The sequence below is a fragment of the Plectrocnemia conspersa genome, unplaced genomic scaffold, assembly GCF_051122295.1.
Source record: "Plectrocnemia conspersa isolate PC_06_02 unplaced genomic scaffold, ASM5112229v1 ptg000009l, whole genome shotgun sequence".
NCBI classification, from domain to species: domain Eukaryota; kingdom Metazoa; phylum Arthropoda; class Insecta; order Trichoptera; family Polycentropodidae; genus Plectrocnemia; species Plectrocnemia conspersa.
Window position 1 is genome coordinate 24,684,744 of NW_028277173.1, and position 27,863 is coordinate 24,712,606.

The following is a 27,863-nucleotide window of genomic DNA, read 5'->3' on the forward strand; positions in this document are numbered from 1 at the left end:
AGTTAGTGCGCAATTATTTATTACTGTAACTAACTACAATTATAGTAGTACAAAAATGAAAAAGTATATTATTTTATTGTGTACTTTTGCGCATCTTACCCAAGGACAATCATGCGGTAAAATTATACTTAACTTAATATTTTTCGGCTATGTAAATTACCAACTAATTTACCTCCATAATTGCATTATCATAATGTAATGTGTACGTGTACATAAACGCGTTCCTTAGATTAGTTATTTTACAAGTGTTGCTTGAGAGCTTTTAAACTGAATTATTCCCAAACACGAGAACCATAAATAAAATATCTTACTTTATAACAAAATTTAATATTCCATCTAGGTATCGCGTTTCGAACTCTCTGTAAACAATTTCATATTCCATCAAAGTATTCATTTTTATATGAATATATTCATAACTTGTCCGTCGAACGAAAGTACTGGTCGTTGAACTGAAATTATTTCTCCTTACATTTCATCTTGACCAGTTGGTCGATTATATATGAAAATTTTAATATAAAGTGATCAAGAACATTATTATATACAATTTATTCTTTAGTAACTTATTTATCTTACTCTTAAGTGTATGAAAATAGTTGCATAATCCTTATTCTAAATATAATTTATTTTCTAATCGATTGAACGGTCTATTTTGAAGTATCGTCAATATTTTTTTTTGTTTGAAAAAATCAATATTAAATATATTAAATTGCAACGATTTGCTTTTAAATTAGAAAAAAAATTATAATTAATAAATTAAAAGGTTATTTTTAATGATATGATTATTAGTTTACATAATTAATTTTGTCTTATTAAATATTTTTTTGTATAGCCATTAATATATATACAACTATTTATATCATTAGAAATTATATAAATGCAACTTACAGTGATTTTTTCTAGTATTTTGTCAAAGCAGTAGAATAAATTTTGTAAAAAAAATTCTAAAATGAGTCTAGGAAAAATCTCGCCAAAATTCACCGCCAGCAATAAATTTATCAAAGCTTCAATGTCTGTAATATAAACAATTTATAACCTTTATGAGCTACATTTTTTGATTTTTGGAATATGCAGATACAAGCCACATATAAACATTTAATATAATTAAAATCTATTCGACTCATGACTGAGAAAGCTCTAATGCTGTGATTAATGTCTTAATTTTTATACACAATAATAATAATTTATCATTGCAGAATTAAAATGCAGCAAGAAGCGCGAAGTTCTTAACATTCGTCCTGGCCCTTGTGTACCTGGAGTTATAACCACTTGCTCTGAGCATTTAAGGGGTAAGGCCGATGTTTGCCGACGTGGCACCAATACCAAACTAGCACCAAGATGTGACTGTGTCGAAGGTTATCTTCGAAGAAGCGATGGCGAATGCGTCAGACCAGATAAATGTAAGCATTATTATCTGAACTCAAACATTAATTTTACGGGTTAAAGTATTCGGCATACTGACCGCTCTTTTTGAACGTTGGTGACCGACTGGTGCAGTTAAGTGGTGCTCGCAAACATATGGCACGCGAATCTGGCGGACAAAAGGAAGGCAGCTCTCAAGCATATTTTCTAATTCCTAATCATGTTTATTTAGGGAGCATTCTGATAGGGCTTACTAAGTATAATACAAAAAATTTTTGACCTGCAGATACAGATGTCTCATTTTTATAATCTAATAAGCTTTTCATATATTATTGTTCATTTGTCTACGTCTTCTTAATTTTTATTGTGTTTAATATTATATTCAAATGTAACAAATATTTTTGTTTTATGTTAATCAGGTTGCCCTGGCGACAATCAAACTGTTGTCAACAATCCAAGCGCTTGTCCCATCACATGCATTAACATGGATACTCACGCTACTACGCCATGTGCAAGAATGCCATTAACCAGAGGATGCACTTGTAAAAATGGATACGTGAGAGATGCCAACTTTAACTGTATACTTCCGAAAGACTGCCGTAAGTCAATTTACTCTTCTTAACTACCGCATACATTATAAAAATTATCTAAATTTATGAAATTTCCAGCTCCAAGACTAGTATGCATCAAGCCGAATGAAGTACTGAATTCTTGTCCTGGAGCGTGTGTCCCAGGTGTAATGAGTTACTGTTATGAATACACAAGTGGAATACCTAACGAGTGTGTTCCTCCAACTGAACCTTTACCTTGCGAACCAAGGTGTGATTGTATCCAAGGATACCTCAGGAACGATTTAGGAGAATGTGTCCTACAAGAAGATTGTTAGTATATTTTACTTCTTATATTTGTTCAGGATTGTTCGGCAATACGACAAGGGTTTTTAATTTTGATATGCTGCTGTTCCTTTTGTTTTTATATGCATTATAACCCTTTTTTTAGCGATAATGCATTGCTAAATTGCTTTCCGTTTCAAAAATGCTTCCGACAAGGTTTGAGATGGGACAGACATGCTGAGAGGGAGAGGGAGGGGGGTACAAATTCCTGGGGCCCGTTCTCTTTGAGGGGCTCTGGAAAAATCATATCAGGAATATATTTATAAAAAATACTAAAAACTGACATTAAATAACGAATCCGTATCCTTATCGGTACTACTACAAACTTTTGATATGAAAGTATTGATCAAAGTGTATTTAAAAACAATTATCACTTCTCAGAAGTTAAAAATTCACGTCAAAAGCAATAAAATCGTGTCGGTGCCGTTGCAGTGGGAACGCTCGGTAACGAGCGTTCCCACTGCGACGGCAACGGCATATTATATTCAAATGTAACAAATATTTTTGTTTTATGTTAATCAGGTTGCCCTGGCGACAATCAAACTGTTGTCAACAATCCAAGCGCTTGTCCCATCACATGCATTAATATGGATACTCACGCTACTACGCCATGTGCAAAAATGCCATTAACCAGAGGATGCACTTGTAAAAATGGATACGTGAGAGATGCCAACTTTAACTGTATACTTCCGAAAGACTGCCGTAAGTCAATTTACTCTTCTTAACTACCGCATACATTATAAAAATTATCTAAATTTATGAAATTTCCAGCTCCAAGACTAGTATGCATCAAGCCGAATGAAGTACTGAATCCTTGTCCTGGAGCGTGTGTCCCAGGTGTAATGAGTTACTGTTATGAATACACAAGTGGAATACCTAACGAGTGTGTTCCTCCAACTGGACCTTTACCTTGCGAACCAAGGTGTGATTGTATCCAAGGTTACCTCAGGAACGATTTAGGAGAATGTGTCCTACAAGAAGATTGTTAGTATATTTTACTTCTTATATTTGTTCAGGATTGTTCGGGAATATGACAAGGGTTTTCAATTTTGATATGCTGCTGTTCCTTTTGTTTTTATATGCATTATAATAGCGCTGATTCTGCGTTGCTAAATTGCTTTCCGTTTCAATAATGCTTCCGGCAAGGTTTGAGATGGGACAGACATGCTTGATTATCAGGTCTACTGAGAGGGAGAGGGGGGGGGGTACAAATTTCTGGGGCCCGTTCTCTTTGAGGGGCTATACTCAGGAAAAATCATATCAGGAATATATTTATAAAAATAATAAAAACTGACATAAAATAACGAATCTATATCCTTATCGGTACTACTACAAACTCTTGATCAAAGTGTATTCAAAAACAATTATCACTTCTCAGAAGTTAAAAATTCACGTCAAAAGCAATAAAATCGTGCCGTTGCCGTCGCAGTGGGAACGCTCGGTAACGAGCGTTCCCACTGTGACGGCAACGGCACGATTTTATTGCTTTTGACGTGAATTTTTAACTTCTGAGAAGGGATAATTGTTTTTTGCGCCCTCCTATTGATCAAAATTAGGTTTAGATATGCTTCAATCGATTCTCACTTATTGCAGATTGTAATTCTTAATTACCGATAATTTCCACTGCACGATTTTATTGCTTTTGACATGGATTCTAACCACGTACCCACTTGAATTTGGCCAGAAAATGCATGTCATTTAATAAAATACTATGAAACTTTATGAAATGGAAATATTAAAAAAACACATCCTTTTTAATAAGTCGCTGTAAAATCGTACCTAATAATATTTTCCAGACTTTTTTTGGGCGGCCCTGATTATAATGTAGTATCATTTCCAGAATTCCAGATAAACTTTTTGTTAGAGCAAGTACAGATTGTATCCGTATTTGTAATCCTGATTTTAATTTAAAGTTTTGTGGCACAATTCCTCGTTTTATTGACTAGTTACATTTGAACTGGGCATTCCTGTTATTTTAGATTCGTAGATATTTTGTAATAACTTTCATTTGTGTTTGTCAGGTTGTCCTGGTCCGAACCAAGAGATGGTAGAATGTCCAGATCCTTGCCCGCTGTCTTGCGATAATCTTGCTACCCATGGCAGATTTCCTTGTGGCAGAATGTGCATAAGAAGAGGATGTGCTTGTAGGAGTGGATTTGTAAGAGATGCTAATAACGTTTGCATAGCACGAAGCGAATGTCGTAAGTATAAAATCTAAGGCAGTAAGCATTATTTATAAATCTTATACTAACAAAACTAATGCTGTACATTAAATAAGTTTCATTTTTTTGTTACTAACAGCGTTTCAAGATCCTTCTTAAAGTTGTTAATCTAGTTGAGATATATTGTACCATGAAATATGAAATATTAACAAAAGGTGACTTACTCCCTCTTTTCAATCGATAATCTATCAAGGTATTATTAATAGATAACGAAAATATAGACGCAATTTCAATAATTTGCGCAAGTAGTAGTAAAATAACGCTCGGAAAGAAATCAATATTAGAACATACGTTTAGGTCTATGATAGAACTAATATGCCCCTCCGGTTTTTGTAATAAAAAGAACGTTTCAAAAGGGAGAGCGTTTTATTACCCCTTGAAACCCCAGTTAATCTGGCGTAGGTACTACGGGCCATTTTCATCCGTCAGATTACACGTTTTCCTTGCCTTTTTTGGGTAGGTTCGTTTCACTCTTGAACCAATAATAAATGCTCATTTTATATATTTCCGAATAGATTTTATTTTATCGTACCCGTTGAAAAACCAACTAGCTCTCTTATCAGCTTAGCCCGCGCTTTGTTCCCAGATGTATCGTATCCTTCAACACAATCTTTTATCGAATTATTTTATCTTCCAACATATAGTAGGTGTTTTGAATGCTCCACTCAATATATCGCGACAAATATTTTACCATAAAGGAAGCATTCATCTTGCAAGTCAATTGAGCGACTTTATTATTTGCGAAACATACAATAGTCTAAGACTATCAGATGTCTCAAAGAAAATAAAAATCTTTTCCTGAGATTGAATATATGGTTTTTAATAGCAAATAACATATTCATATAATAAACTTTGGCGACGGGATCGTGAGAGGTGGCAATTAGTGTTTTATTGAAATATATAAAAAGTTAAATTTGTGTTTATAAAATATTTTGAAGCGATTAAAAAATGATTAAAAATGTGATAGTCCGAAGTAAATATGGCAGATGTTTACTAATTTTTAATTATAATTAAATTTAACTAAGAAATCAAATATATTTTTATCATATATATAAATCAGGTTTATTAAAAACGGTAACATCTCATATTACATAAATTAATAATTATTCTGTACTTTTTCTTTACAGCAATTGTCTGCGGAGAAAATGAAATTTACTCATGTTTGCCTTGCCCTCGTGGAATGTTGTGTACAGAAATCTGTAAAAAAGGTTGTGTCTGCAAAGACGGTTTCATCAGAAACACTGAGGGAAGATGTGTAGAAGGTATGTATTTGAATAATTAATTAATAAAACGGGAATAACACTAGTTTAGAATTATTTAGTGAGAAGGCTTTGATAATGTAATTATATTTACTCTTGTGCAAATCAATCAGATTGCTCAATAGATAAATTGTCTCAAAAATGGCACTCATACGCACATACATTATCTAAAAGTACAATTCACCAAATATGTACAGAGAAATGTAAATGTGACAGTCGAATTGGCAAGTGTTCGAGAGTCTTCACTGTAGTCGTCAATGATTGCCCGTGATTGGTGAAAAATTATTGGTAGTCAGTGCAGTTCTGTCTCTATTACCTACAATCATAACCTACTTTTTATAATTATTATTTGACCGTAAATTATATAACTGACCATTTATTCTTAAAAAAATATTTATTTGGCTGTGCAGCACGAAGTTGTTGAATATTTATACATAAATTGTTATACTGTTGATTCACGATAATCATAAACTCGTTCGTGCGGTACGATTTTTTCATATTTTTACACACACACTTATATTTCACTGGCAATTTGTAAGCGTAGCGTAAATTCTTCTTTAACTTATTAAAGCCAGAAACTCATAACTAGATATAATATTACGCTTGAGGACTAAAGGTCAGATTATTTTGTTTGGCCGTAAGTTAGCAAACTCTGATTTAGATATAATTTAGAAATTTATAATTAAATAAATAAATTTATAATTTAGTTATTTTTATGTTATTTAATGTAATACTTATGTTTTTTGTTGTTATTGTTCTATACACGACACGTTTGTATAGGACAATACTATAATACTAAATACATAGTATTCGTCCCCACTGTTAAAATAGCATAAGTAATTGGAATAAATCTTGGCAATATCCAAAGGTTTTTTTATTAAAAGTATATTTTTTCATTTCAATACAGTTTACTTTTAATACTTCAAATTACCTCTAGCGAATTTATCAAAACTTCTAGTTAATTTAGCCGTGTCTTAAACCATTTAATCTTATTTAATTATGTTTAGGCATAAGATGTCTCAGATTATATAATATATGCATTTTTTAATTATTTACGCTAACAAAAAATTGTAACACAACTTTTTTAAATTTATGAACATTAAAATAAAAAATTCGACGCAACGATTATGGATGGTCCCGACAATATAGACAATAGACAATAAAATTACATTTTAACACGCTAAATAAATATTAGTGCTTATTTAATATAATGAGTCGGAAATGCTCTTAACTTTTTACATATTTTTGTGATACACGAAAATACATGACAGATTTATAATCGGTAAATTAATTTTTTTAGTTTTTATTAATTATATACGTATCTTCATCTTTAAATATATTATTCAATTTTATTATTGTCTTCATAATTTGTACATTGTTATATTTTTTACCATTTTCTATCAACCTAAAATAAGGGAGAAACTTCATTTGCAGTTTCCACAAAATAAACATAAAATCATCTGCGCAAAATCCTTTGAGGATTAGCGAACCTCGTTTATAAAGGTGTTGTTTACGGGAAAGTATTTTGATTTTTCCAAATATTGCGATGCCTGAAATCGTATTAGTACTTAACGATTTATGCACTATTATAGAAATTATCAGGAAACTATATCTAAATTTAGTATAAAATCACAATAATGAAGAAACCATATAAATATGGTATTTAATTCATTTTTATTTTTAATATACATATTTCTAAATTTAAAAAAACTGTTGATTTATCTACCTGGTAAAATAAGAAGAACTTTCTCGGAAACAGTAAAAAACGTGTGATAAGATAACACTAGAAAAGGCGTTTTAAAGTGGTTCCGAGAAACGTCTTGTTTGTTGAACGGTTGCTAGAACTTATTTGTTTAGAAGTATGTGCTTTATTCACTGGTTCATTTTTGACAAAAATGTAACACGGTGTCCGTGAATTATAATATTTATTACAGTGTTGCAATGCAAAAAAAATGAGGAATTCAACCCTTGCATCCGCTACTGTACATTCGACGACGATTGTGCTAAAATACTTCTGGGTATTATCAGAGATTGTGCTGCCCCACCAGATGATGTACAATGCACTTCAGGGTGCCAATGCAAAGCTGGATTCGTAAGAATCGGAGAAAACTGCGTTACACCAGATAAATGTATTAGATTATCTTGTACATATTTTATTCAGCGTTCAACAATCATTGTTTATATTTTTAAAGGTTGCGAAGGTCCTGACACACCTAATCAAGTGATGGTGACATGTCCATCACCTTGCGACGATACTTGCGATAAAAAATCTCCTGTTGGCTGTGAATTGTCTCCTTGTAACAGAATTGGATGTCGTTGTAAAATGAATTACGTGAGAGATGCTAATGGAAAATGCATTTTAAAGAAGAACTGTCGTAAGTGTCCTGATTGTCAACAAAATATTTTTGCTTAATCCTACGATTTTATCCAGACATCATATTGAAGATTTTTTATCTCATGATATGTTATGTATTTTTTACTGTTCTGAGAATTTCTCTTTATTATCCAAACTATTTAATACTTATGTTCACTAGAGTTCCCTTCATGTCGACCCACGAGATGCGTAGTATTCGTTATACTATATTTAATCACATATCTAAGGCTTCTAATCTCTTTTCTATAGCTTCAGTTATCGCGATAGGAAGAACGTAATATCAGTTTTATATTTAGGCTTCAACTACATAATAGTAAATTCATTCTAATGAAAGAATTTTTGAGGCTTCTAATCTTTTATTCGCATATATTCTCCAGTATATCATTGTACCATTGTCTTGAGATTATCTTAGCTCTTTTTAATGTTGATGCTTAGACATTTGACAATATTTGCTTTATAAACATTATTTAACTTATAGTGACCATGTCATATGTCAAGTTGTTAATATGATGTCGTTGCCTCTATTTACGTTTTTGATGACAGTGCAACCATTAATCTATCTACTAAACTTTTTTAATAAATTTATTTTTATTTGTCTTAGCTTGAAAATGTGGTACTACACCGTCAGCAGAAGAAATAGTAACATCAGTTACAGAAATAGTGCAACTAAAATGTTAAATTTATTTATCAAAGATCCAAATGTGTCAATGTTAAATCAATAAAATATTTTACCGATTCTTCATATTTTATTATTTATGTTTATATTATACGCTATGCTTACTAACCCATACAAAGTATTTTTTTTGATACAAAAAAATATGATATTCAAGCAAAGATAAAATTATTTCATTCAGTATTATTATCATAAAAGATGATAATCTGAATAACCTTCATGCCAAATTTAATACTCCAGTAAGCGTTATCTTTCTACAACTCATGCAGAATCTACGGCGTAATGTGATTGCTAGGGTAAAGTGTTTGTGACTTTGGAAAGTTTACATTGAGCCCGTGTAAATAATTACCGGGCGACGTCTCGGGATAATTCCAATGCATGTGTTAAAATATCCGCTTAAAACCACTTCCAAATAAAAACACAACAGTTGCAGCAATTTTATTGTTTTTAAACCCTAATATTTAATTTGAATTACGACCATTTCTACCTTAATTATTGTTTTATTGTCATTTTTATAAATACCACGATTTTGTTGACCTTGAGAAACCATTCCTCTAGAGATAGACAAAGCTAATATGAATGTTGTACTGGGCTAGGCGATAGTTTATAATTAATTCCACATCAATACTTTGATTCTCTGAGGATGTCTTAGGTTCACTGTGAAGATCTGCAGTGGACATAGGGTCTTGGAGAGGCTCCTTAGCGCGGAGCACTTAATTATGAGTGCAAGATGCATAATTTCCAGATATGAGCTCATTATTCAAAACTGTACACTGTTGACGAGCGATATTATTATTATAGATTAAAAATGTAATAAAAATACATTGTTTGTGATAAGAAAAACATTCGTGCCGTTACAATATTTTTTATTGTAATCACGATATTTTGTCGTCGTTTGTAAATTATTTTTCACCTTTACCAGTAATTACTTTATAATATAATTTCATGTTTAATAATTGTTATATTTATCTACGTAAATGCTGCACAAATTGTTTTAATTTTTGACCCATGGATTGACGTATTTTTAATCGAGAAATTATTTGAGGAGGTTGTTCTTATTTTTTTTGCTTGTTAAAAGTCTGAATGAAACATATACTCTTATGTGTGTAAAATATTTCTTAAAACTTTAAATATATGAATTTAATGTGAGGTACGTGCTTACAAAAAGCTCATGATTTATTTTATGTTCATTATTCTATCCTCTGGATCTATTTGTGTTCGATACATATTTTGTTTTAATGCAACTAACTTTGAAAGGCCAGCTTTACATAATTAGATCGATGAGTACGCGATTTGGGTCGCGTCGCTTGGCACTCCATCTAGCGGCAATTGTCTCTGCTGTCGTCACAGAAAAAATATAAATTTTATTTCGATATTTTACTGGCACTTGATTATTGTTGAATTAATATATTTTTTTCTCAAATAAATTATATTACAATATTTAATATTCTTGTTAAAAAAAATTGTAACCACCAAAAGTTTCTCGGGAGCGATGGCTTGTGAGTCGCGATCGCGTCCTTAATTCTTGGATATCGCGGTCAAGACGACAGCGCCTGAGAACGTTCCTCTTGCACAACCCAGATTTAAACAAGCTTGCCATTAACAAAGATATTTTTGGCAATAGCTATGAGGAGCTGGAAAAAATATGTAGGATAGTGCTCATCTATTTTAGGTGTGCGTAAAAGATAACACTAAATAATTCTTAATCCACACAATTCAATAATGCAATTTTGTTCTAAAAAATAATCACTAAATCACATAGATATGTGCTTATGTTTCATTTTTAAATGATAATTTCAATTACGGAGTATTTAATGGAACCGTTTAAAAGTGGTATCAAGGGTTCGATTTTATATAAAATATGACAATTGGCCAACATTTACAGCGTGTTTTTGGATTACAATTAATTTATTTGATTCTGACAGTTGAAATTTGTTATTCAGGAGCAAACATTCGACTAGATACAGACCAGTTAGGCTTTTAAATTAAGCCCACCTTGCCCACTTGAGACGACCTTTTTATGAATCTGCACATGTGTTTACAAAATTTTGTATTATGCGAGTCAAAAGCGTGTAAAATGTATAAAATGTATCAACAACCGTACTTAACAACGGTTTCAAGTCGTGATTTACATATAAAAAAATGCAATATAATAAACATTAAATACTTATACATATAAACTAATGTTTTGCGTAATTATTTTTAGTGTCCTCTTAAAGACGAATGTGAAATGTCTAAATACTTTTTGACTGTGATTGTTTGGACACTGTTGTATTGTACAAAAATAAGTACGGGTGTATATGGTAAGTATAGATTTTAAATGTTAATAATATATCCTTTCAACTTTATACCGGCATTGTAATAGGTACAGCAACGTTTAAAAAAATGAAACGTTTATCTTGTTGAAGTATAATAACACACGTACAAAAATACGATAACCTTTGGAGGCAAAGTTTGTTTTATCTTTGTAATACACTTTCCTATTATACAATATTCAGGTATATTGTTATAATAGGATTCTGTACATATTAAAATGATACTATGACCTTAAGAGTATACATATTTAAAAGGGTTTGAACTGAGGTTCTTAAAAATAATTGTATTTTTCTTTAAGATGAACGGCTCATCAGATATAATCATTTAATCATCCGTTTTAATATTCATAATTTATTGTATATATAATAAAATTAAATATTGCAGAAAAATGCAGAGTAAACGAAATATACACCAAGTGCAAGTCACCGTGCCATAAAACATGTAAAAATATTCTAGAAAATAAACAGATACAACCATGTTTACCACCATCCCCATGTCCTCCTGGGTGCATCTGTAAGAAAGGTTATGTCAGGAATAAGTTCAACGTTTGCGTGAAAATATCAGATTGTGGTAAGTACCTTTTGAAAAATAAAATATAGAATGTTTTATTATATGTATTGTGTGTTAGCCCTAAAATCCTTGCCTAACAATAATTCTGCACAAACAGATATATGCAAAACTCTCTCAACGTATGCATAAAATGGATCTATGTTTTAATAATTCAAAACCCAACAATTCTACATTAATTTCTGAGCAAAGACCCTCTATAAAACGCAATTATTAAAGCCACGGAAATGTTTTTTTAGATATTAATAAACGATCCACATTTGTATTCGCAAATCATTTTATATATTTTCTGCGAGCAGCTTTGAGGAAAGGTAAACCGGTTTATTTATAATAATTGTATCAATTTTCAATTTAATTCTTAAGCACCCTTATAATATTTGCTAAAAAAATAAAAATGCCAATTTCTTGCAAAATTGTGAGAAATTAAAAAAAATTAAATAGCATAACTTCGACGTTCAGAGGGGCTAAACCTGCATCAAAATAAATATTCTTATAATAAATGCCTTTGCATCCCTGTGAATTTCCTTATGCTGATCATCCTCAAATTAGTATATTATTCCCATTCGTTATTTACTAATAACATAAATAAGCCAGTTACAAATTCAACTTTAATTTTGTATGATTCTGTGTATATTTGTTAATTTGTAACTCATGCATCTAAAAAACGGAATACACAGTTACTGTCAAGAGATCTCTATCGATCCTACGAGATACCTCAAGAGAGCATAATATGCCCTCACTTCTTAAATATATACATTAGTGATATGAAAGTTCTCATCGAATGCCATACTCTCTATAAGTTCTAATAACACTGCTTTTTATTTATATGAATATTCCAATATTTCAATACCAAATATATTGGCTCTTATTTTAACTATACCTTGTTCGAATATTTGTTCAGCTTTTTAAAAATTATTCGTGCATATATTAAGATATTTCCAACTTCTAAATAAATATTGCACAAAATAAATACACAGTTTAACAGCGCAGGTAGTCAACTCTCATCCCTCCTTGATGTACCATTATAATATCATTGTGAGCTTGTCTGTTCTGCGAAATTATTTTTTTATCTTAAAGTTATTATTGAAAGCAATGAACAAAAAACCCTACAAACAAGCAGTCGCATACAAAACGAATAAAATACATACTATGTAATTGTTAAAGTTCCAGAGATTACTTATATTTTAACTTAAAAATTGGGAACTGGTTTTAAATTTTTAGCTCCTACAATTTTAAATGGTAGAATTTTTTTTAGAGTGTTTTCTCAAATATTTTATACCACTATAAATTTGATACTTTAATACTTTGCACTCTAAATGTAAAATTTTGTGTCATAAAAATACAATCCAACCAGGAACTTCATTCCAGGTTTTTACAGGGGGCAATCTGTGGTCGTTTTTTTAAATTTAGATTTCATAGTATTATATTAAATGCATTTTTCTAGCTAAATTCAAGGGAAGGTAAATGCCATCTGCCATCCTTCCTAAATGACGTCCTTTGTGTAGTGACATCCTTTAAGTTAGGTTTTGGTTTGAGCAGCAAATAGACGTTTCGCAACTGTCAACATATGTAACGGTAGACCGCACGCTAAAATGGCACACTTTCCACTATAAAACGAATACTTTCCAGCAGTAGTGTAGTTCTAAGAAAAGTAGTACGGTTACACAATTCCTTTTTAAGGTAATCAATAAAATATGTGGATTATGCATATCTTCTAAAAATGAATTGTTAGAAGATCTGTTTAAATTGCACGAAGAAACAGATATTCTAAAAAATCGTTGTTAAAATATATGTTTTTTTTGCATATTTTTTTAGTACTTGCTTAATCTTTTCACCGCGGATGGCTTCTATAGAAATCATCAAGAAAATCGTTAGTACTCATTGGGCATCTAAAGGTAAGAATTTAGAAATGGCGCCAAAACATATCAGTTGTGGTGGGTTAAAATGACAGCGACACGCTTCAAAACCAATGGTTATGTATTCCCCGCTGTGTCACATTGTTGGTTTGGCCCTAACGGCTACAAAAGCGGCCATCAACGTTGTGCTACATTAATGCGCTTTAGGTATATAGCACAGTAATGTGGCGCAACAAGGATTTGAGGGGGGGAGGCAAGTGAAGGCATCTGCTTAGTTTTGAATTTGGCCATAAAAATGCATGTCATTTAACCCTTTGAACGCGTAAATCGACTAAAGTCGCTTAATTGATTTTTTTATCTCTTTACGCAAAATCAGTAAAAAAATGCTTTTTAAGAAAAAACTTTTTTTGGTGAATAAACATAAAATATCATGCTAAATATTTTTTTTTTAAATCAGAACATTTAAACACAGTATTGAAGTAAAATTTGCATTTTTCAAAAAACAATTTAATATTTATTTTTGATTACTGTGTCAAAGGGTTAAATGAAATACTATAAATCCTAATGAAATCGAAATTTAATAAAAAAAAAACAACCAGACTGGCTAATTTTAAATCTGGATAAAAAGGAAACAAAGTTCCTGGATCTCATGCTACACGTGCAGTCTATTTTTATAGCGCTAGTTTTAAATTTATAGTAAAAAGTATTAATTTTATAGTGCCAGTTATTCAAGTGAAAAGTATCAAATTTATAGTGGAAACTATTAAATTTATAGTGCAAAGTATTACATTTATAGTGCAAAGTATTACATTTATAGTGCAAAATATTCAAGTGAAAAGTATCAAATTTATAGTGCAATTAATTTATACCCTATTTTAATTATTTTTAAGTGTTAACGTTAAAATATGTATGTATTATATTAACCTGTATTTATTATTTAAACTGTACTTTTAAGTTCTACATAGCTTTTAGAATATTTTATCATTCACTATTATTATATTTGAAAATAACAAATATTTGAGAACTTGAAAACGAAACCTCGTTATAAATCGACTTTAGAAATTGTCGAAATACTTTCGTTGTTAAAAGTGCTATATTTACGCAATTAAGCTAGAAATATTACTTTATGAATTTAATTAAAAACTGTAAAAAATATGTGAAACAAATAAATTGTGAATTATTTCTTAAAACATATCTAATTATACATTTAGCTAATTAAAAAAATAGTTCAAGCTAGATACATTAGTTGATTAATCTTTTTCTTTGATTGTGATTTTAGGTTCTCTCAAATGCATAAATCCGAATGAGACATACTACTCTTGCAAGAATCCATGCCCTGAAACGTGTGAGTCTATCTTAAGCAACACTCCTCAGATATTTTGCCTACCGCAATACCCATGTCCAGGAGGCTGTGATTGTCTCGCAGGATATTTTCGAAACGAAAATGGAGTATGCATAAGAAAGGAAGACTGCCGTACGTAAACTCTCTTAATAAATATACTAATCAAATGGTCATGATTGAGAGACTAAAATTAATAAATATTACAATTATAGCTTTCTTAAATTATATTTTATTAAATTTCGCTACTTTGTGGAGCAAAATCTTTAGCTTCGACAAGAATCAGAATTATTTTACTATATTTACAATATTTATACACTAGTCCATCGAAGTTCGATTTGGGGGAAAAGAGTCAGTTAAAAAATAATATATATTAATATGATTAATCCCAATCTACCTGACCAAAATGATCTTTACCATTGATCGTACTTATATACTGTTCATAACTAATTTCATATCTTGCAGCAATACCAACGTGCCCACCAAACGAAGTGTTTGTCAGCTGTAAAAATCCATGTCCTGAAACTTGCATCTCAATCTACGAGACCTCGCCCAGACCAATTTGCGACCCAATATACCCATGTCCTGGTGGATGCCAATGCATCGATGGTTACGTCCGAAATGATGCAAACATTTGCGTTGATAGGAGTACCTGTCGTAAGTCTTTAAAATAAAGATGTTAATATAAAAACATTTGGGACAATCAGAAAATAAAGCTTCATGAATAATTTATTTTTCATACATTATATGTTGTTATTATAAGCTAATATTTCTAATGATAGTTTACATAAATTTTTATTTTCTGTCTTAATTCTAGTTAGTCAATTTAAAAATAAGCAAAATATTTTCAATACAAATAAAAGTTTTTACGAACTTTTTCTCCACCTAAATTTAGATAGTATGTGCAAAGGTAAGATGCACACAACTAATTATATTCATTTACCCAATAAGGAAATGAAGCTAGATATATAACTTTATAAAATATTTAACAAAAATATGTAAAAAAAAATATAACTAATTATACATTTATCTAATTTGGAAAATAGTTTAAGTTAAATACATTACAGTTTATTATTACATTAAAAATCTTTAATTATGCTTTTAGCTCTTCCCAATTGCAATAATCCGAATGAGACATACTATACTTGCAAGAATTCGTGCCCTATAACTTGTGATTCTATGGTAGGCCTCACTCCTCAGATATTTTGCCCACCACCACCACCCTTCTCATGTCAAGGGGGTTGTGATTGTGCACCAGGCTATCTACGAAACAAAGATGGAATATGCATATTAAGGGAAGACTGCCGTATGTAAACTCTTTTTATAAATTTACTAATCGATAGTACATGATTAAGATATAGAAATATTTCGCTGATCGTATTTGTGTAATTAGTTTAGTGTTCATATTTCATTTAATATTTTACAGCAATACCTTCATGCCCACCAAACGAAGTATTCGTCAGCTGTAAAAACCCATGTCCTGAAACTTGCATCTCAATCTACGAGACCTCGCCCAGACCAATTTGCGACCCAATATACCCATGTCCTGGTGGATGCCAATGCATCGATGGTTTCGTCCGAAATGATGCAAACATTTGCATTGATAGATTTACATGTCGTAAGTCTTTAAAATAATGATGTTATTATAAAAACATTCGGAACGATCGGAAAATAAAACATCATGAATAATTTTGTTTTCATACATTACATGTTGTTATTATAAGCTAATATATATAATGATAGTTCAAATAAATTAGTAACTTCTTTCTTAACATTTAACAAAAATATGTAAAAATAATATAATTAATTTTACATTTACCTAATTTGGAAAATAGCTTAAGCTAAATAATATACATTACATTTTATTATTACATTAAAAATCTTTAATTGCGCTTTTAGCTCTTCCCAATTGCAATAATCCGAATGAGACATATTATTCTTGCAAGTATCCATGCCCTGAAACTTGTGAGTCTATCTTAAGCGGCCCTCCTCAGATATTTTGCCTACCGCAATACCCATGTCCAGGAGGCTGTGATTGTGCACCAGGCTATCTTCGAAACAATTATGGAGTATGCATATTAAGGGAAGACTGCCGTATGTAAACTCTTTTTATAAATTTACTAATCGATAGTACATGATTAAGATATAGAAATTAATATTTATTTAAATTAAAGCTTTCTTAGATTATATTTTATTGAATTCCCATACTTTGTGGAGCACAATATTTGACTATAAAAGAATCAAAAGTATTTTAGTTAATTTTAAAGATTGTTTAAATTTGCACGCTCGATAGGTAGTTCTAGCAATCATATCTGAGTAGCAGATTCTTCTCAAATATAAATCTACTTTCTGTACAAAAACATTCATCACTAACCTATTTCGCTGATCGTATTTGTGTTATTAGTTTAATGTTCATATTTCATTTAATATCTTACAGCAATACCTTCATGCCCACCAAACGAAGAGTTCGTCAGATGTAAAAACCCATGTCCTGAAACTTGCATCTCAATCTACGACACCTCGCCCAGACCAATTTGCGACCCAATATACCCATGTCCTGGTGGATGCCAATGCATCGATAGTTACGTCCGAAATGATGCAAACATTTGCGTTGATAGGAGTACCTGTCGTAAGTATTCAGAATAAATGTATTGAATACAAGAAAGATGTATGTACATATAAACAAACAAACTTAACAAACTTCCAGGACATAAAAATAAAAATATATGCTCTTTCTTTACATAACAAACTTTCCAACAGCAAACAATATTACTATTGCAACAAATAATCGATATGTGATGCTTGTGATACAATAAGGAAAGGGGGGGGGTTCTCATAAGCACTCACAAACGTGTGACTAATCGATACTCCGTTGATAAGCCAACACTTTCTATATTCTAAAAAATCTCGACCTTGTCTATCTCGAAAACCAGTTTTAAAGACATTAAAATTTACTTCTAAGAAACGTAGATTTTTTACTTGCTGGTCGCTATAAAACTTTATTTTTTCTATAGCACACGATTGTCACGCTTTATTTTAATGTATTTATTTATCTCTTTACAGCAAAACCAACTACCACACCAATACCACCTACCACAAGAAAACCAACTTGTACTGGGGCCAACGAGACATGGGCTTCTTGCATGAGCACTTGCCCTATTAATTGTAATGTTATCTTGGGCTATTTTCCTCCTCCACCGTGTCCACCACCTCCGTTTCCGTGTCCACCAGGCTGTAATTGTTTACCTGGTTATATTCGAAATGAGAACTTCGTATGCATCAACATGGATGATTGTCGTAAGTGATCTGCCAATATGATAAAATTAAAAATATGTTTAAAATGTAAATAACATTATTAACTTTTTCGCGGCATCGTAAGTTATTTTTTTCATACGAGGGTTAAATAATATCAATAATAAAAATCAGTGTTTCTTAACTGGTGGTCTCCACAGCATGTTGTATTTTTATTAACTGTCAATATAGGCTTTTTTTATTTCTCTAATTTTGTATTGAATCATTTCTTTCTTAATATTTGCGTAAATTAGAGTACTCTATTTTTAACAAAGAGCCTTGTTATAAAGTGTCAGAAAATCAAAATTAACTTATAAACGGCTGAAGAAGCTTTTTAAAAAGTATTTCCAGAATATTACATATAGATATGTACATGTTAAAAATGTAGTACACCTGTAGAAGTTATTAAGAGTACAGTTAAAAAAAACTGTGAAATGGCTTGAAAATTGAATTACACAAATAGCGTTCTCGAGTCTAATTTTACTCATCTCACATGCAAATATAATATTTTTTAGACTTTTTGTACTTAATGTACAAATTGGTGTAGCTGGAGGTTGTTCCTATATGAGAATTATGTTATTCTAAAATCTGAATACACTAGGACTAAATCAAATATACTGTGGCGTCAATACTAAGTTGATGATGTGAACGCCGACAACAATGGATATTGTACAAAATCTAGCCAAGGAATTTAAAATAGTGCATTATATATACCATATATTCTTCTTCTTAAAATTGCTCTCTTACTACTGATGATCGTGACCATAATGGCATATATGCAGGGCCACCGAAAGCGAACCCGGGCCCTGGAAAAATAATGATTCTGGGCCCCATAACAAAAAAGCATTTTGTGTATTTTTTACCGTCGTAATACAATTTTTTAAGCAAATATTAATAGGTACAAGTTAACAAGGACTTATTTTAAATGGAGGGTGGTCTTTTTTTATTATTTCTATTTTATAGTATTTTATTAAAAGACATACATTTTTCTGGCTAAATTTAAGAGAGTCCCTGTTTAGAATCCACGTCAAAAGCAATAAATCGTATAGTGAAAACGTTCTTTAGCGTTCATATTAAGACTTTTTGTAACAAAATTACGACTTACAATAAGTGAGAATCGAATAAAGCATATCTTAACTAAATTTTGGCTAATAGGAGGGCGCAAAAATAATTATTCCTTCTCAGAAATCAAAAATCCACGTTAAAAGCAATAAAATCGTGTCGGCGCCGTCGCAATAGGAACGCTCGTTATCGAGCTTTTCTAATGCGTTAATTGAATGTTAGTATATTATATTAGATTAAAGTATATTCTAAAAATTAATTAATATTGAAAGAATTATAAAAAAACACATATTAAACACTAATATAATTTTTTTATAAAACTAGTATTTTTATCCAGACTAATTTGCTTAATTATTTCTTATACACGATTAACAACTTTTCTATTATTAATATATTTCATTTTCATAGTGTTGTTTTAATACAACCACCAATTTTATTAATATGATTGAATTTATTTTAACAGCTTGTAGAGATCCAACCACAGAGGTGGCAGTAAACTGTCCGCAACCTTGTGAAGACACATGCCTTGGATCACCACCCATAGATTGTCAAATAAATTGTAAAGTAAAAACGTGCATTTGTAAACCAGGGTTGGTAAGAAATACAAACGGAGACTGTGTGACTAAATCGAAATGCTGTGAGTATAATTTAGCTTGAAGAAATCTCACTTGAATGCTCTCATAATTCATCTAAAGGTGGTGCAGTTTTGCTGCTCCCTGGAAAAGCCTCCAGTAAACATTTAGAAAACTAAAATATCTTATTGTTAATTTTTTTATAATTTTTAATTATTATCATATATATTAATATGATTGAATTACTTTTAACAGTGGTTTGCAAAGAAGACGAAGTGTTGAATGCTTGTCCAGCTTTTTGTACCTTCGATGTAGATTGTCTTTCCTATATGGAGGGAGTAATAAGAGATTGCACTACTCCATCTTCAGATTACAAATGCATTCCAAGATGCGACTGTAAACCAGGCTATGTGAGAGTTGGTCAAGATTGCTATCCTCCGAATCAATGTAAATAAGCATTATATTAATACCAAAGCCTACATTTAACTGTTAATAATTTAACAGGTTGTAAAGATCCAACTACAGAGGTGGTAGTAAGCTGTCCGCAATCTTGTGAAGAAACGTGCCTTGGACCCCCACCCAAAGATTGTAAAATAATCTGTAATGAAAAAATGTGCATTTGTAAACCAGGGTTGGTAAGAGATGCAAACGGAAACTGCGTGCCTAAATCTAAATGTTGTGAGTATAATTTAGCTTGAAGAAATCTCACTTGAATGCTCTCATAATTCATCTAAAATTGGTGCAGTTTTGCTGCTCCCTGGAAAAGCCTCCAGTAAACATTTAGAAAACTAAAATATCTTATTGTTATTTTTTTATAATTTTTTATGATTATCATATATATTAATATGATTGAATTACTTGTAACAGTGGTTTGCAAAGAAGACGAAGTGTTGAACGCTTGTCCAGCTTTTTGTACCTTCGATGTAGATTGTCTTTCCTATATGGAGGGAGTAATAAGAGATTGCACTACTCCATCTTCAGATTACAAATGCATTCCAAGATGCGACTGTAAACCAGGCTATGTGAGAGTTGGTCAAGATTGCTATCCACCGAATCAATGTAAATAACCATTATATTAATACCAAAGCCTACATTTAACTGTTAATAATTTAATAGGTTGTAAAGATCCAACCACAGAGGTGGTAGTAAACTGTCCGCAATCATGTGAAGAAACGTGCCTTGGAACCCCTCCACCCAAAGATTGTAAAATAAACTGTAATGAAAAAACGTGCATTTGTAAACCAGGGTTAGTAAGAGATGCAAACGGAAACTGCGTGCCTAAATCTAAATGTAGTGAGTATAATTTAGCTCGAATAAACCTCACTTGATTGCTCTTATAATTAATCTAAAGGTGGTGCAGTTTTTCTGCTTCCTGAAGAAGCTTCCAGTGAACATTTAGAAGACTAAAATATCATATTGTTTAATTTAAGATCATTGCCCCGGTCCACACGAGGAATATAGACGTTGCGGAACAAAATGTGAACCAACATGCATTAAAAGATATCCTGTATGTAAAGCAGGATGCAAAAAGGGATGTTTCTGCATGGATGGTTATGTAAGGAGTGAAAACGGCACATGTATACTGATAGATCTTTGTCGTATGTTGTTTATAATAAAAAAAACATATAAATATATATAAGGATTTTGGTTATTATATTCATATGATTGAATTACTTTCAGCAATGGTGTGCCTTACAAACGAAGTGTTGAATAATTGTCCAGAATATTGTACCTTCGACGAGGATTGTGGTTCTTATATTGACGGATTAATAAGAGTCTGTACTCCACCACCACCAGACTACAAGTGTCGACCAAGATGTGAATGTAAACTAGGATATTTGAGAGTTGACGATCAAGACTGCGTTTTACCGAGCCGTTGTAATATAAAATTATTATCCCAGTGGTATTTTGTCATATGTGTGGTTTAGTTATAAAGGCTTTGAATGTTATCTGTAACGGAACTAACAATATCCTCATATATATTTATTTATACTGGTATTTTAATAGCTGAGTGCAGTCGTATCTCTCATTACCCTCAGGCGGCGATTTTCGGCGTTAGAATATCAGCCATAAAGTTTAGACTAAATGTTATGTATTTGTGTCCATCAAACTACACAAATGATGAAATAGCACTGGAGCGATGAAATATCGAAAAAAACTGTTAAATACCATATTCTTCCAACAGGTTGTAAAAATGCAAGAGCCGAGATAGTAGTAGACTGTCCGCATTCTTGCGAAGAAACGTGTAGTGGTCCACCAGCTAGCGGTTGCCAAATAACTCCCTGTAATATAAGAACGTGTATTTGTAAACCAGGTTTGGTAAGAAATTCAACTGGAGACTGCATTGTTAAAAAGAAGTGTCGTGAGTATAATTTCTAATTAAAAACGAACACTATTCTAAATTAAATACTTACATAAACATGCTGCAAAACTGTTTTTCCTATGTGAAGCCGCTGGTGATCATTTACATATTATTATATTATAACTATAGTGTTTTTTTTTAATATATCATATTAAAAAAAAAATACTATAAAATATCGTATTGTTTAATTTAAGCTCGTTGCCCCGGTCCACACGAGGAATATAGACGTTGCGGTACAAAATGTGAACCAACATGCAATAAAAGATATCCTGTATGTAAAGTAGGATGCAAAAAGGGATGTTTCTGCATGGATGGTTATGTAAGGAGTGAAAACGGCACATGTATACTGATAGATCTTTGTCGTATGTTGTTTATAATAAAAACATATATATGCACAATGGTTTTACTTATTATATATGATTGAGTTACTTTCAGCAATGTTATGCCAGAAGAACGAAGTGTTGAATACTTGTCCAGGATATTGTACCTTCGACGAGGATTGTGGTTCTTATTTTGACGGATATATAAGAGACTGTACTCCACCACCACCACACTACAAGTGTCAACCAAGATGTGACTGTAAACCAGGATATTTGAGAGTCGATCAAGACTGCGTTTTACCGAGCCATTGTAATATGAAATTATTATCCCAGTAGTATTTTGTCATATTTGTGGTTTAGCTATTTTGAATGTTATATTTATTTATATTGGCATTTTAAAATCTGCGTGAAGTGGTATCTATCATTCCGCTTAGACGCCAATTTTCGGCGTTAGAATATCAGCAGATCGGCATATCCGTCAGCGGAAAATTACCTCAGTCGCCGGCACATTTGAATCTGCCTTAAAGCTTAGACTGAATGTTACGTATTTGTATTCATCAAACTACACAAACGATAGAATAACACTGGAGCGATGAAATATTGAAAAAAACTGTTAAATACCCATCTTCTTCTAACAGGTTGTAAAAATGCAAGAGCCGAGGTAGTAGTAAACTGTCCGCAATCTTGCGAAGAAACTTGTAGTGGACTACCAGCTAACGGTTGCCAAATAACTCCCTGTAATATAAGAACATGTATTTGTAAACCAGGTTTGGTAAGAAATTCGACTGGAGACTGCATTGCTAAAAGAAAATGTCGTGAGTATAATTTCTGACTAAAAACAAACTATTCTAAATTAAATACCTACATAAACATACTGAAAAACTGTTTTTCCTATGGGAAGCCGCTAGTGATCATTTACATATTATTATATTATAACTATAGTGTTTTTTTTAATATATCATATTAAAAAAAAACACTATAAAATATCATATTGTTTAATTTAAGCTCATTGCCCCGGTCCACACGAGGAATATAGACGTTGCGGAACAAAATGTGAACCAACATGCAATAAAAGATATCCTGTATGTAAAGTAGGATGCAAAAAGGGATGTTTCTGCATGGATGGTTATGTAAGAAGTGAAAACGGCACATGTATACTGATAGATCTTTGTCGTATGTTGTTTATAATAAAAAAACATATAAATATATATAAGGATTTTGGTTATTATATTCATATGATTGAATTACTTTCAGCAATGGTGTGCCTTACAAACGAAGTGTTGAATAATTGTCCAGGATATTGTACCTTCGACGAGGATTGTGGTTCTTATATTGACGGATTAATAAGAGTCTGTACTCCACCACCACCAGACTACAAGTGTCGACCAAGATGTGAATGTAAACTAGGATATTTGAGAGTTGACGATCAAGACTGCGTTTTACCGAGTCGTTGTAATATAAAATTATTATCCCAGTGGTATTTTGTCATATGTGTGGTTTAGTTATAAAGGCTTTGAATGTTATCTGTTACGGAACTAGCAATATCCTCATATATATTCATTTATACTGGTATTTTAATAGCTGAGTGCAGTCGTATCTCTCATTACCCTCAGGCGGCGATTTTCGGCGTTAGAATATCAGCCATAAAGTTTAGACTAAATGTTACGTATTTGTATTCATCAAACTACACAAACGATAGAATAGCACTGGAGCGATGAAATATCGAAAAAAACTGTTAAATACCATATTCTTCCAACAGGTTGTAAAAATGCAAGAGCCGAGATAGTAGTAGACTGTCCGCATTCTTGCGAAGAAACGTGTAGTGGTCCACCAGCTAGCGGTTGCCAAATAACTCCCTGTAATATAAGAACGTGTATTTGTAAACCAGGTTTGGTAAGAAATTCAACTGGAGACTGCATTGTTAAAAAGAAGTGTCGTGAGTATAATATCTAATTAAAAACGAACACTATTCTAAATTAAATACTTACTTAAACATGCTGCAAAACTGTTTTTCCTATGTGAAGCCGCTGGTGATCATTTACATATTATTATATTATAACTATAGTGTTTTTTTTTAATATATCATATTAAAAAAAAAAATACTATAAAATATCGTATTGTTTAATTTAAGCTCGTTGCCCCGGTCCACACGAGGAATATAGACGTTGCGGTACAAAATGTGAACCAACATGCAATAAAAGATATCCTGTATGTAAAGTAGGATGCAAAAAGGGATGTTTCTGCATGGATGGTTATGTAAGGAGTGAAAACGGCACATGTATACTGATAGATCTTTGTCGTATGTTGTTTATAATAAAAACATATATATGCACAATGGTTTTACTTATTATATATGATTGAGTTACTTTTAGCAATGTTATGCCAGAAGAACGAAGTGTTGAATACTTGTCCACGATATTGTACCTTCGACGAGGATTGTGGTTCTTATATTGACGGATATATAAGAGACTGTCCTCCACCACCACCAGACTACGAGTGTCAACCAAGATGTGACTGTAAACCAGGATATTTGAGAGTCGATCAAGACTGCGTTTTACCGAGTCATTGTAATATGAAATTATTATCCCAGTGGTATTTTGTCATATTTGTGGTTTAGCTATTTTGAATGTTATATTTATTTATATTGGCATTTTAAAATCTGCATGCAGTGGTATCTATCATTCCGCTTAGACGCCGATTTTCGGCGTTAGAATATCAGCAGATCGGCATATCTGTCAGCGGAAAATTACCTCAGTCGCCGGCACATTTGAATATGTTTTAACATTTAGATTAAATGTTATGTATTTGTACTAATTAAACCACACAAACGATAGAATAACACTGGAGCGATTAAATATTGAAAAAAACTGTTAAATACCTATCTTATTCAAACAGGTTGTAAAAATGCAAGAGCCGAGGTAGTAGTAAACTGTCCGCAATCTTGCGAAGAAACTTGTAGTGGACCACCAGCTAACGGTTGCCAAATAACTCCTTGTAATAGGAGAACGTGTATTTGCAAACCAGGTTTGGTAAGAAATTCGACTGGAGATTGCATTGTTGAAAGAAAATGTCGTGAGTATAATTTCTATAGTGTTTTTTTTTAATATATTAAGTTGTTTAATATCAAACGATCTATTTTACTCAGTCGAACATGGACTGTGATTGGAACAAAACATTTGTTGTGAAAAACTATATTTTTTTATTATATTCTAACAAAAAAACAGTTAGTAAAAACCATTTCTAAATACAAAGCATATTACAATGAATTAAATTGTAAAAAAAAAATATAGCGTTTTACATCTCACAAAAATATTCGGTCACCATATAAAACAACCTAATATCATAAGTAACATTTTTATTTATAAATTAGCTAATCGGTAAAACTACAGAGCCAAATTTATCGCAATAACATGTAAACTATGTATTATAACACATACTTATATAATATATGTAAGTATAAGAAGTGTAATAAAAAATATAAACACAAATTAGTAATCAGGTATGAGCCGGTGAGTTATCGTGGTGCAAAATTCATGAGTTATTTTTCTTCGAATTGACTCTCGTGAGCGCCGTAAAGCTGTAAGGTAAACTATAGTGAACCAGTATAATCAACAAAAACAATAAACAAAACGTTAAAATTCGATCGAATTTGGCGGTTTTTTTATACTGGATCTTCAGAACGCTTCCATTGAGACAATTGAACCTTTGCTTAGATATCATAACCATACGTATCGTATCCGTATTTGCATCCCTAGTCTTTTTTTCTAGGAGCTTTGACACAATTTATTGCATTTTTTGCTTAGTATGTTTTAAATTAATCTCGAAAATCCGTCAATGCTTAACGATTTTAGCTGCGTACCGTAGAGAGTCGCGATTACATCCCTTATTCTTAACATTCAGCTTCTCAATAAGCTTGCCAGACACAAGGATGTTTTCGGCAGTAGCTACAAGGAGCTGGAACAACTTTATGTGTAATGGTGCACATCTCTTTTAGGTGTGCACTACAATAAATCTTAAATATTTATTTGTATACTGCATTTTTAATAGTAATAGGTGTGTTAACTTGTATTAGTGTAGATGTGTAAGAAATAATTAATGAAATATTTTGTATCAAGTCCATATTGTAGTATCATTGAAACCTGTAAAATCAAGATGGTCAAATTTGTAATAATAATAAATTAATTAAACATGTATGTTCTAGCTCCTTGTCCTGATCCAAACGAGGAATACAAAAAATGCGGAACTAAATGCGAACCAACATGCAAAAAAAGACATCCCGTATGTTCTCCTGCGTGCAAAAAGGGATGTTTCTGCATCAATGGTTATATAAGAAGTAAAAATGGCACCTGTATACCAATAAAGGAATGTCGTAAGATGATTTAAAATATTTATATAAAATGTATTATAAAATTTTGGTTTTAATAAAAATGATTGAATTATTTTCAGCACCGGTATGCAGTAAAAATGAATTGCTTAATCCTTGTCCACCTTATTGTACATTCGAAGAAGATTGTGCTTCTTATATGAATGGTGTAATACGAGATTGTCCCGTACCACCACCACCAGAATTCAAGTGTCGGCCAACATGCTACTGTAAGCCAGGATACGTAAGAATAAAAAATTTATGCGTTTTACCCAGCCGATGTGAGTGATAGATTAAATGGTTTAAAATAATATTTTAGTTTCATATTTTTTTTAATAATAGCGTAATTATTATATAATAGGCTGTAAGAATCCCAAAACCGAAAAGGTAGTCAGTTGCCCACATCGTTGCGAAAAGACTTGCAATGGACCTCCAGCTGCAAAATGCAAAATAAATCCATGCGTCAGAAGAACGTGCGTTTGCACCGCTGGCTTAGTAAAAAACTATTCTGGAGACTGTGTACCTAAAAAACAATGTCGTAAGTTAATATTTATTAAGAGATTAAGAGTATTTATTAAATACGGGCTTTACTAAGTTTGTTTCTTACAGATATTTGCACAGGTCCAAATGAGGTTTACAATACTTGCGGAACTGCCTGCCAGCCGACTTGCAAAAATAAAAATCCAATATGTACAAAACAATGCGTCAAGGGATGCTTTTGCAAAAAAGGATACATCAGAAACGACAACAATGTATGTTGTTTGATTGCCAATTGTCATTAATGTTTCTAATTGATATAAGATAAAACAGCAATAATGTTACCCATATAATCAACTTTTTATTGGCTTTACAAATAAAATACAGTTTTGAAATTTAGTACAGAATTGTTTTTTTTAATCCCAGGCTACTAATTTTCAGCAATTTTTAACAAGAATTCTGTTATTTTATATTCTTCAATAGTAGCCAATCCAAATTCATCATATTTTTCATCACCAAACGGATTCTGTATCCACGCAAACTTTGTCAAATCAAGAT

The 27,863-nt window shown here is 31.7% G+C and overlaps 1 protein-coding gene across 1 annotated transcript; it reads left to right on the top strand.

Annotated features, from left to right (window-relative positions):
* Positions 1 to 27,704, top strand: LOC148232381 (zonadhesin-like). Its single transcript, XM_088191244.1, has 41 exons — positions 1 to 116; positions 1,194 to 1,397; positions 1,779 to 1,958; positions 2,028 to 2,240; positions 2,775 to 2,954; positions 3,024 to 3,236; positions 4,274 to 4,453; positions 5,602 to 5,736; positions 7,668 to 7,862; positions 7,926 to 8,108; positions 8,404 to 8,420; positions 10,987 to 11,083; positions 11,481 to 11,666; positions 14,799 to 14,993; positions 15,324 to 15,515; positions 15,964 to 16,164; positions 16,285 to 16,476; positions 16,758 to 16,952; positions 17,296 to 17,487; positions 17,922 to 18,155; positions 19,675 to 19,848; positions 20,039 to 20,230; positions 20,288 to 20,461; positions 20,651 to 20,842; positions 20,900 to 21,076; positions 21,214 to 21,381; positions 21,464 to 21,661; positions 21,969 to 22,145; positions 22,340 to 22,507; positions 22,581 to 22,775; positions 23,104 to 23,280; positions 23,471 to 23,638; positions 23,720 to 23,917; positions 24,225 to 24,401; positions 24,597 to 24,764; positions 24,838 to 25,032; positions 25,361 to 25,537; positions 26,667 to 26,834; positions 26,912 to 27,109; positions 27,190 to 27,366; positions 27,438 to 27,704. The coding sequence occupies exons 1-41, from the start codon at positions 56 to 58 to the stop codon at positions 27,608 to 27,610; spliced, it is 7,236 nt and encodes a 2,411-aa protein (XP_088047370.1). The 5' UTR covers positions 1 to 55; the 3' UTR covers positions 27,611 to 27,704.
* Positions 27,705 to 27,863: the final 159 nt, after the last annotated feature.